The sequence below is a fragment of the Sciurus vulgaris genome, assembly GCF_902686455.1.
Source record: "Sciurus vulgaris genome assembly, chromosome: 16".
NCBI classification, from domain to species: domain Eukaryota; kingdom Metazoa; phylum Chordata; class Mammalia; order Rodentia; family Sciuridae; genus Sciurus; species Sciurus vulgaris.
The window spans coordinates 43,605,581-43,617,938 of NC_136477.1; the positions used below are offsets into that span (position 1 = coordinate 43,605,581).

At 37.1% G+C, this 12,358-nt stretch overlaps 1 protein-coding gene across 1 annotated transcript in view; it reads left to right on the plus strand.

Annotated features, from left to right (window-relative positions):
* Positions 1 to 12,358, plus strand: part of EFHB (EF-hand domain family member B) — a 49,910-nt gene that overhangs the window by 18,737 nt on the left and 18,815 nt on the right. Inside the window, exons 6-8 of the mRNA XM_079115144.1 lie at positions 4,940 to 5,066; positions 8,512 to 8,595; positions 9,155 to 9,222. Coding sequence (XP_078971270.1) covers positions 4,940 to 5,066; positions 8,512 to 8,595; positions 9,155 to 9,222 — 279 coding nt within the window. The remainder of the gene's footprint in view (positions 1 to 4,939; positions 5,067 to 8,511; positions 8,596 to 9,154; positions 9,223 to 12,358) is intronic.

Consider the following 12,358-nt stretch of genomic DNA (forward strand, 5'->3'; position numbering starts at 1 on the left):
TTACTTAAAATAAGTCAGGGACACTATTCAATAGCAATAGAAGTAGATCTATAACATCTTTATAATAACAATTTTAATGATTACTAAAGTGATAGATATTTCTTTCATAAATGCAAACTATATAGAAATAAGTGATCTTCAAAGAACATCTCCCCCAATTCCCAATCTTCCACATAATACTTTTGTAAATGTTTTTCTTTGTATTTTCAGACATATGTATATGTATAAGTGTATATTTTAATCCACAATACTTTTCTTCCCCACTTGGCAGTTTGTTGCTTTTTTTTTTTTTTTTCTTTTGTAGTATTGGTAATTAAATCTGGGGTGCTCTGTCACTGAACTACATCCTCTAGATTTTTTTTTTTTTTTACTTTTTATTTTGAGACAGTCTTGCTGTGTTGCCAAGGCTGGCCTCAAACTTACAAATCTCCTGCCTCAGCCTCCGTATTAGCTGGGATGACAGATGTGTGCCACCCCATCAGGCTGCTTTGTTTTTCTCATTTAATGAAATACTTTGGAGTATGTTTTCATGCTGTTTTCTTCACTATTATAAAAATGTATTGTTTATATACCTTGGTGAATGTGATATGCTGGTTATATTCCTCAGGTTATATTACTTAATATCTGAGCTTTTGAAACTTCACTCTTCAGAGCCAACTTGTCATTCTGACCAACTGCTCCAGTTTGTCCTCACAGCGTTTGAGAATTTTCAGCTGGGTGTGGTGGTGCATTCCTAACATCTCAGTAGTTTGGGAGTCTGAGGCAGGAGTATCGCAAGTTTAAAACTGGCCTCAGGCAACTTAGCAAGGCTCTAAGCAACTCAGTCAGACCCTGTCTCTAAATAAAAAAATAAAAATGACTGGGCATGTGGCTCAGTGGTTGAATCCCTGGTATCCCCCCACCCCCCCAAAACATTTTTTTTCCATTGCCTCACATATCCGTAAACTTTATTCTTGTTTAACTCGAAACAATTATGATTTCTTGTTACTATTTTTATTTGCATTATTTGGATCATTAACAAGGCTGAATATATTTTCTTCAACATTTCTTCCTTCTTCATTGTTCTCTAGTTTCAGTTCTACTTTCTTGTTTAGATAGGAAACTAACACCATATCAAGACTTGAAAAGGAAAAAAGTACAATGGTAAATCTTTAAAAAAAAAAATCTTCCTATTTTGTTCTCAGGCTTCAATCTCTAAATGTTTCTAATGTAAGATAAATGATTACAATGAAGTATGAGGGATACAGTGTTCTGATAACCTCACCAGATCTCAGTGGGAACAAATATAAAACACCAACCTCTCAAATCAGCTCAGGGGAAAGTCCTGCTGGGATCCCCCAAACATTGCAGTACTTCCCCAGTTCAGGATTTCTGTAACAGTGGTGGGGCCTGTGTGTTTTAATCATTAATACCTGTCTGTCTCACATCATTTCCCTACTTATTTACTAAATATGAAGATCTGGTACGTAATTTATTTTAGGTACTGGGGACTGAACCCAGGGCTGAGTCCTGGGCAAGCACTCTACCACTGAGCTACATCCCCAGTCTTTATCTAAAATTACATTTTGAAACCGGGTCTCTCTAAATTGCCTAGGCTGGCCTCCAACTTTCCATCTCCTGCTTTAGCCTCTCAAGTAATTTGGATTATAAACAAGCATCATCATGCCCAGCCCTATTGCCTATTTCTTGCTGTTGATTTGTGTGAGTTCTTTATAAATTTTGGATATTAACCTCTTACCAGATATATTATTTGTAAATATTTTTCCCAACATGTAGGTTAACTTTTTATTTTGTTGATTGTTTCCTTTGCTGTGCTTAATTTTTTTTTTTTTTGGTATTGGAGCATTTGGTATTGGAGCCACATTCCCAGCCCTTTCTATATTTTATTTGGACACAGGGTCTTGCTGAGTTGCTTAGGGATTCCCTATGTTGCTGAGACTGGCTTTGAATTCACCATCCTCCTGCCCCAGCCTCCCCAAATGCTGGGATTACAGGCATGTGTTTAAGTAAATTTGATGTTGTTCCATTTATTTATTTATGTTTTTGTAGCCTGAATTTTTGATGTGATATCTAAGAAATCATTACCAAGGTCAGTGTAAAGAAGCTTTTCCTAAAAAAAAAAAAAAAAAAAAAAAAAAGAAGCTTTTCCTCTTTGTTTTCTTCTAGAAGTTTCATGGTTTCAGGTCATAAAGTTTAGGTCTTTTTTTTCAATTTGAATTGAGTTAGTTTTTGTGTTTGGTATAGGATAAGGGTCCAATTTCATTTTTTTTTTTGCAGGTGGAAATTTGATTTTCTAGAACCATTTATGGTTGAGACCGTCTTTCCCATTTTGTCTTTTATGGGTTACTTCATTAAAAATTAGTTGACCATATATGTTTAAATTTATATCTGGGTTCTCCATTCTGTGCCACTGAATGTCTATTATTATCCTGTTGCCATACTTTTTTCCCCATCACTATAGTTTTGTAATGTAATTTTCTTTTCTTTTCTTTTTGGTGCTGAGGATTGAACCCAGAAGTTTGTGCATGCTAAGCATGTGCTCTACCATTGAGCTATACCTCCAGCCCCTGGGATATAATTTTAAATAAGAAAGTGTGATACCTCTAACTTTTCTTTCTCAGGATTGCTTTGGCTATTTGGGTTCTTTTGTGAATGTATATGAATTTTAGGATTTCTTTTTCTATTTCTGTGAAACATGCTCTTGGGGTTTTGAAAGGAATTGAGTTGAATCTGTATATTTCTTTGGGTGGTATGGACATTTTATTTTTATGTATTCACTTAGTTTTTAGGTTTCATTCACTTTATTCTTCTTGTCTAAAACCCTGCAAGGTAGCCACAACTGGAGCCTGGGTCCTCTGCACAAAGATGCTGGTGCAGGTTTTCACAAGATGGTTGGTGAATTCCTGATAGGAAACCTTGGTGAACACAATGTCTTTCCATAAATTGAGGGTCAGGTAGCTGTATGTCTTGGAGTTGACATCAAAGTTGACCTTGGTGAAATCGCCCAAGGTGACAGTGCAGCCCCTGGTGGAGTTTAACAGTCATCAATACCAGTCATCATTAGAAGCTTCTTGGGCATTTTGGTGTGGTGGAGAAAAAGACTATGCCAGTGCCTCTGGGGGCAAGGATGAAGCACACCAGCAGAGAATCACAGTGTCCTGCCACCTTGCAAGGTACAGCATGGAGCTTGACAATTTTGTTCCCCTAGTAACCTCTCTGCACAGAAACAATGGAGAGCTTGGCCAGAATGATGGCTCCTCTATAGCAGCAGCTACCTCTTTGGAGACCCTAACTCGTAGGCCCATGTGAGCATTGTAGTCCCTGATAGTAAAAAATGCCTTGAATCAGTCCTCTGGCCAGGACCGACCTTGTCTTGGTGTTTCTGCACAAGCATAATCTTCAAAACTTCATCTTTGAGTGATGTCCTCAGGTGACAGTCATTGATCTCGGACTCTTTAGGAGGCAAGGAGAAGAGAGAGATCCTCTCCAGAGATTTGATCTTCAAGTGTTTGCCCACATGGTTCAGCTTGGTGTTAGGGATCCAGGCTTTGTCCTGGGCCTTGCTTCCGGAAGCCCCATGGCCACAGCCCCATTCCCGACTGCAGCCTCAGGGGCTGCTGTCTAGGCCTTCATGGAAGCCATCACTGGCTTTCCATTCCAGGGCCTCTGGGGCCTCCCACTTGCTGTGTCTGTGTCATCCACCATTTGGTATTTTCCCAGAGAAGAAACAGTATGGACATTTTAGCCATATATATTATTCCAATCCATGAACATGGAATACCTTTTCATTTAGTTGTTCTTTCATCAGTGTTTTATAGTTTTCAGTATACAGGTTTTTACTTTGTGTATTAAATTTATTCCTTAGTGCCAGGCATGGTGGTTGCACCCAGCAACTCGCAAAGCTGAGGTAGGATGATTGCTTGAGTCCAGCTGTTTGAGACCAGCCTGGGAAACAGTGAGAGCCTGTCTCAAAGACAAACAACAACAAAAACAACAACAACAAAACCCTAAAATTTACTCCTCATTATTTTATTGACTGATTGATGCAATTGTTAGTGGTATTGCTTTCTTTGATTTAGCTTTCGGATAAGTAGTTTCTTGCTTCTTTCTTTTCTTTCTTTCTTTCTTTCTTTCTTTCTTTCTTTCTTTCTTTCTTTCTTTCTTTCTTTTTCTTTCTTTCTTTCCTCCTTCCTTCCTTCCTTCCTTCCTTCCTTCCTTCCTTCCTTCCTTCCTTCCTTCCTTCCTTCCTTCCTTCCTTCCTTCCTTTATTTTTTTCTAGGAATTGAACCCAGGGGTGCTTTAATACGGATCTATAGCCCCAGTCTTTTTTTTTTTTTTAATTTTTTATTTTGAGACAAGGTCTTGATGGCCTCCAACCTGCCATCTGCTAGCCTTAGCCTCCAAAGTGGCTAGGATTACAGGTGTGTGCTCAACCAGGTAGTTTATTTTGTTTTTATTTTGCAGTGTTGGGTAGTAAACTCAGGGCTTTTTTTATTCTAGGCAAGTGTTCTGCCACAGAGCTACATCCCCAGCCTAGATATTTTTATATAGAAATACCATGAATTTTTATATGTTGATTTTGTATCCTGTAACATTTCTGAATTCATTGATTAGTTCTAATAGGATTTTTTTTTTTTTTTGGTGGAATCTTTGGGGTTTCCTACATATAGCTTTCCAAATATTAACACAAGGAGCTCTTGTGTATAACATCTCACCAGTCTCCCAGGTCATGTGGGGGAATGCTTCTGTTGTCTACAGTCAAATCTGCACAATTCCCTGTACTGTTACAGTTTCATTCTTCATCCCACTCTCATTTTCAAAGTTAACAAGAACATAATGTTCTCCTTGCAAGATAAGATTATTTGTTATTTTTGTTGTTTAAGTCAGAAGTCTTCCTCCCCACCCACCCACCCTTGTTGTCCTCCTCCCCCCACAACAGGAGAAGCAAAGAACAGAAAGTATAACCCAAGTTTCCATAGGTTTAATTTGTATGGAGTTCCAACACCACATTTTAATGATGGACGAAACATGGCAAAAAGTTTATATTGGCTCCATGAACTACAAATGTAAGTTTAATTATGTCGTGTCCAGGAATAAATGTTAGATATTTGACATTTAGACTTACTATTCATTTTTAATATTTTTTAAAAGAGAATACATTGACAAAGTTCAAATATAAAATTAGAAAAAAATTATACAATGAAACAAATGTCTTTCACTTCTGGCACCCATTCTGCCCAGGTCCTCCAGAGGCAAACATGATACTGTTTGGTGTTCATACCATTCTTTTTTTTTTTTTTCTCTCTTTGGTATTAGGGATTGAACCCAGAGGTGCTTTACCACCATTGAGTTACATCGCCAGCCTCTTTTTTTTTTTTTTTTTTCTCTGTTTTAGTTTTTATTGTGAGACAGGGTCTTGCTAAATTGCTGGCCTCAAATTTATAATCCTCCTACTTCAGCCTTCAGAGTGACTGGGATTAGAGGTGTGCCTTGTTTGTATCATTCTGAAATTACTTTGTGACTTCACAAGCAAATATAAATACATGTATGCATGTTTTAAACATTAGGGGTCAACTGTATTTAAGATTCTTAAATATAATGGACTTTTACATCTCTTTTATATCCATGGAAGTTTGCATTTCCATAGATATCCAACTTCCTTACTTTTTACTTGTTTTGTCCCTGTGACAATGATAACTCTTTGCTATAAAGTCAAAATTCTAAACACTTTATATATTTTTAGATTCATCCTTCCAAGAACTCTATGTGTTAGGTATATTTTAGATTTACCCTTCCCATTTGACAGATGAAGAACCTGAATGAACAGAGGGGTTAAATCATTTGCCTAAGATCATGCAGCTCAGGAGTCCTGGTGGTAGGATTGACACCTAGGCAGTGTGGGTCCAGTGACTGTCCTTACCACTACACCAGGATTATAGGCACTTGATATTGTGATCCCCTGCTCATGGGTTATATTCCTCTTTTATTCCTTTCTTATATGAGTTTCTGATACTTGACTTGTTCAACATAAGGAATATAGCACACACAGAAGAAATTCTTCTAATATTAGACTTGCATGAGATGGGTTTTCTTTAGAATATAGTAAAAGCACTCATGTAACATTCCTTCATCATTATTAAAATGATTAAACCATGCAATAAAGGAAAGCATGAAGATATGATTTAAGTATTTAAGAACTTGCTCAAGTGCAGTGGTGCATACTGTAATCCCAGTTGCACTGCAGACTGAGGCAGGAGGATCACAAGTTGGAGGTCAGCCTGGGCAATTTAGCGAGATCCTATCAAAATAATTTTTTTATTTTTCTCAAAATAAAAAAATAAAAATTAGTGGAGGTATAGTTCAGTGGTATAGTGTCCCTGTTTTCAATCCCGGGTATCAAAAAGCAGAAGAGGGGGCATAGGGATTTATAATGAAATATAATGTAGAAATTTATACTTGAAGGGAGGTGAAAAATGTGGTTTATCATATGTATATGAAAAAAGTATATATATATTTTTTGCGGTACTGGGGATTGAACTCAGGGCCTTGTGCTTGTGAGGCAAGCACTCTACCAGCTGAGCTATTTCCCCAGCCCCTATATTTTTTATATATATTCATTTATTTATTTTGTATTTTGCAGTAGAGCAGGAAATATGCAGGACTTGTTTCCCTCTAACTTATCTTTGTTCCCAAGGGAACATGGTTTGCAAGTGTTTTATTAGATCATACGTTTTGTATTTTGAAACCGAATTTTAATATTATTGCTGAAGATGTAGAGGAATTCTGAATTCCTTTGGCTCGTCAATTTCAAGAAAAGTTCACTACTTCATTCTTCAGTATGACTTCTGTTATAAACTTGGAGTCAAACATACTCGTTTACATTTTGAGGCATCTAATTTTAATGTGAAATTGGTTTAATCTCAACTTTTGAGGGGTATAGTTCCATTGTAAAATGATCTCTATATTCTATTTATGACCTCAGTTTGAATCATCAGATGGTAGGGGTGTGTGTGTATGTGTCAGTGAATGAGTTCACCAGCAGTGCACAAAGAACTTTGCATTCCTTGGTGAATCCTGTGAGGTTGGGTAGTGATTTTGTAGTAATTGATATGCTGACATGCCTGGCTACCCACAGATACTTCCTGATTCTCCCAGGAGCATAATCCAGGCACTTTTAGACTAAAAAGAGTAGACTCCATGCCTTACAATTCTTATTCTTATCGTCCCTGCATGTTCCTAATTAGGCCCCTTGGAGCTGATTTTTAGATTGTCAACTCTATTTGTTCAAATTATGGCCCTTAAACTGTCATTGATTTATTCAGACTTTACCCATGTGTTTTTTTCCCCACTAACAAACGGGGAGGAAATGAAAAAGCAAGATGAATTACTTTCCATTTCTTCTTTTGTTTCTCCACAGAGTGTCACTCTTCCCCAGAAATTTATTCAGCTCAGAATTTCAATAGTACAGAAAATATTTTTAAAAGTGAATGGAGTTTAAGAATTTAATGTTCATTGTTTTTAGTCTTAGCACAACAATAGAGAATTTATTAATTTTAATGTCATTAAATAGTAGCATTGTAATTCTAGTTTTCAAAAGAAATTTTATCCATTTAATCACAACAGTGGAAGTAACAAAATTATATTATAGAAAATGGCAAAATAAAATCACCCATAATCCTGTCACTTTAATTCAACTATTATTATTTTAATGTGTATTTCTTTCTAGTTGGCTTTAGATGTAGATTTTTGCATAGTTTTCATCAGAATGCAATGTTGTTTTGTATTCTGATTTTTCATTTAACACAAAATAATTATACATTGCAGTGTATGGTTCATAATCAGAACTTAAATTGCATGCAGAGTGTATTCTTATTCAATGTTCTCTCCCTCTTTTTCACTAGGCTAGAGGAGGTCAATTGTTATTTTATTTATTTTTTTTGAGGGGGAGTACTGGGGATTGAACTCAGGGCACTTGACCACTGAACCATGTCCCCAGATCTATTTTTTGTATTTTATTTAGAGACAGCGTCTCACTGAGTTGCTTAGCACCTCATTAAGTTGCTGAGGCTGGCTTTGAACTCATGATCCTCCTGCCTTCCCCTCCCAAGCCATTGGGATTTGTTATTTTTTATTTTACATTTATTTTATTACTGGAGAGGATTATAATTTCACTCTATTTTTACTTATTAGATGAGTTATATGTTTATATCCTGTTTATATTTATTTGATGATTAATTTTCGTTTGGAAATTTTAGAGGTTATGCTTAGTATAATTAATACTTCGTTATTTATTGAAAATATTTTTAACTTTGCCTGTTTTATTTTTAATCAAAATGTATTTTCATTATACAGTATAAGTGATACAAAAGTGAACACCTAAAATTTTAGGATAGAATTTGTTTTGAAACTAGATTATTTCATTGGTACTATGGTATTCCTTACTGCATATATATTTGGCAGTCTACACAACTTCAGGCAATAGAGATATCTGACAATTTTCCAATTTTGTAGGAAAAGAGGAGCCAAGGTTGTATCCAAGAGAGTTGATGATTTCAAAGAGAAGTTTCAACATAAACTTGGAAAAGTTTTAGATCCGTAAGTTAATGGTTAACTTCATATCACTCCATAACTTCATGTCATATCTGCCTCAAGTTTGAAAAGTACTGTTTTGGCAAATGTTGGTTTATGTTTTATTAAATTCTGTCTATTAAATAAGAAAATCATTAAATTGTGTTTATCAATGGAAATCTTAGTGTTTATAGCATTTGGATTTACAGGAAAGTGGTGAGTTCTCCAAGGTGGAAGGAAGGATAATTTTTCATAAAACTTTATTTCTGGGATAGCAGGAATTTAACATTGTGTTTGCATTCTTGTCTCTTTATTCTCTCTGTCTCTCTATTTATACTTGGAAAATTTTGCTTTGAATTTGTTTTTTTTTTTTAAAATCTGGGTTATTCAAAGGCAGTGAAAGCATTCAGTCACTGTGTATGTAAATGGATGATCAAAAAAATAGATCTTTTGGAGAACTTTTGTTTTAGCGTCATAGTTTGCTCAGAAGAGAAAATAGGCTACTATGAACATATGACAAACATTCTAAATTCCAGGGGTGCCATGTGGTGGGTACTTGAACTAAAGGATGTGTTTTCTTTGGTAGCATTGCAGAAACAATGAACGTTCCCCCAGGCCACACATTTGGAGCTTGTCTCCATCCTGAGGAATATGGTAAATATACAAACTTTCTCCTTAACAAACAAATAAAACAAACATCTCAAAACCCCCATAAAGTTATGCAGCTGAACTTACTGTCTTCTAAAAACTTCTAGTCTTCCTTCCTTCCTTCCTTCCTTCCTTCCTTCCTTCCTTCCTTCCTTCCTTCCTTCCTTCCTTCCTTCCTTCCTTCCTTCCTTCCTTCCTTCCCTCCTCCTTCCTCCTTCCTTCCTTTCTTCCTTCTTTCCTTCCTTTCTTTCATACCAGGAATTGAACCCAGGGACACTTTACCCCTGAACGGCATCCCCAGCCTTTTTAATTTTTTAAAAATTTTAGATAGGGTCTCACTAAGTTGCTTAGGGCCTCATTATGTTGCTGAGGCGGGCCTTGAACTTGTGATTCTCCTGCCTCAGCCTCCCTAGTTGCTGGAATTACAGGTTTTGCCACTGTGCCTGCCATTCCCAGGTGTTTTTAAAATTTTGTTTTGAGACAGGGTCTTGCTAAGTTTCCCAGGCTGACCTTGAATGTGTGATCCTCCTGTCTCAGCCTCCAGTGTAGCTGGGATTACAGGTGTTCAGCACCACAACCAGATGCATGTTTAAGTTTAAAAACTGCTATTGAAAATATTTTAGCAAAGGTCTGCTCACTGACAGTAAAAACAAGTAATTAGTGAGTTTATTTAAGACAGTATTTTGGCGTATCATTAATCCTTACATTAAGAAATTGTATTTTTGTTCTTTTTATAGATGAACTCTTATATGTTTAATGGATGCTTGTCTGTGTTAGTCAGAGTTCTGTTGCTATGGCCGGAATACCTGTGATAAATCAACTTACAGGAGGAAAGGTTTTATTCTGGCTCACTGTTTCAGAGATTTCAGTCTGTGGTCACTTTTTCCTGTCACTCTGGGCTTGATGTGGGGCAGAATGTCATAGAGGGGAGCACAGGGCAGAAGGAGATCTGTTCACTTCATGGTGACCAGGAAGCAAAAAGAGAGAGTAAGGGGTCAGGGTTCCAGTATCCCCTTCAAGGGTATGTCCCCAGTGAGCTAACTTTCCTCCATTAGGCTCCACCTCCTAAGGGTTCTGTTACCTTAGAACAGTGCCACAGGCTGTCAAGCCAGACTTCACATGACCTTTGGGGGACATTTCAGATCTAAACCATAACACTGTCCATTCAGAGATTCTTAACATCTTCTGGAGTGGGTAAGGGATAATTAAGAAATCCACCAGTTAGCCTGAAAAGCAGTAAGTTTGATCATGGGAAACTCTGCCTACTTGAGGGTAAGCTTTATGCTGGAGAATGCTTGCTCTTATAGTCGTTAGAACCATAGGGTCCAGAGAGTGGTACATCGCTGACCAATATTTGTAGCATGAACTGATGTATTCAGCACAGTTTACCATTTTGACAATTCGATGTTTACAATTAAAAAAAAATGTTTTGGTGGTACTGGGGATTGAACCAATGCTGTACCACTCACAGTCCAACAAATTTCTTGATGATTGATTAATGCTGTTGTTATACATTTAATGTTAAGAAAGTATTTTAAAATGAAAATTAATAATCTAAAAATATGTAAGTATAACAATCAGCCATGGTGCCATATGGTGTAACTGTGGAAGAGTTCAAAACGTCCTCTCTGAATTTTTTTTTTTTAACTCACAGATGGACGCAGATGAACTCTACTCTGGTTCCAGCCTTTTGTAACTATTATTGGTGTTAGTTAATAGCCTCTCTTCTGTGGCAAGTTTCAGGGTTTGCCTGCTAACAGAGACATGTTGGGACTGGAATTCTCCTTTACCCTTACTGAGGAAAATAGTTAATCTTATTTTAACAAAGAATGCTTCAATCCCTAAGATGAAGGTATTCTTCCTGTTATTGGAGTTATTGTTTATATTGAGATGACTCTAGGAACCTGGCATGGTGGTGGTGTACTCCTGTAATCCCAGCTACTTGGGAGGTTGAGGCAGGAGGATTGAAAGTTTGGGGTCAGCCTGGGCAACTTAGCAAGACCTTATCTCCAAAAAAAAAAAAAAAAAAAAAAAAAAACATTGGGGATGGAGCTTAGTGGTAGAATGTTTGCTTAGCATTGGTAAAAGAAATGAAAACAATAACAATGACAAAAAACGACAGCTTTAAGAAATGTGTGAGGTCTCCCTGGCTCCCAGGATGCACCAGAGCAGAGGCCAGGTGAAGGAAAATCCAAAGCAGGTGGACAGTGGTGCATCATGGGAATTGGTTGCAGGATGGGTACAGCAGAGGAGCCTGCTCAGCTTTTCTGACTGTAGTGGTGTGGTAGTCAGGTCACAGTGCTCTCTCTTAAGGTCAGAGCTTGTACTTCTGGTTTCAGTTTTTTGGAATGGTTCTTTAGTGATTGCAAGCGATTTGATGTCAGGTTCATAAATGTTATTTCAGGACCAGACCAAAAGAAAGTAATAGTATAGGTCTCACCCATCAGGCAGTTAAATCTAGTGGGTATGGTGGGGGGGAAACCATTAGAGTTGAAAAACGATTTAAATTATTATCTTTGGGTGTTAATGGAGGCAAAGGCTTCTGAAGATAAACAGACTCAACCTGGAGTCATCTTGTAGAAGGAAAACTTCATCACACAAACTTCATCACACAAAATAGCCACCAAAAGGGTTTCTATCTGAGGAAAGGGTATGAAGCAGAGAAAGGTCATACTATTTTTCATTAATAGTTACAATAGTAACAATTATTTTGTCCTTTTTGTCCTTTTCTTTCTATATCTCCTCTTTCTCCTCCTTATTTATTTATTTGTGTGTGTGTGTGTTTACTATGTTGCCCAGGCTGATCTCGAACTTCTGCCTCAATCTCCTGAGCAGCTAGAACTATAAACTGGGACTATAAGTGTGCGCCACTGCACCTGGCTTTCCTAGCAGTCTTGAATTTCACTCAGAGCTTTTCTTGTGTTTTGTCCACTTGAGGATGGTCTGATTAGGATGATCTAATGGTAGCTGACCTGTTTCAGATGTCCTTGGTCTGAGGCACTTGCCTTGTTCCTGGAACCAGCATTAGTTGTGGGCTTTTTAGCTATACTCAGGGCCTTTCCATAGAGGGGAAAAAAGTCTTTCAGAGAAGACTTTTACCAGCATGTGCATAATTAGTTCCCTATTTGATAATAAATAAGTA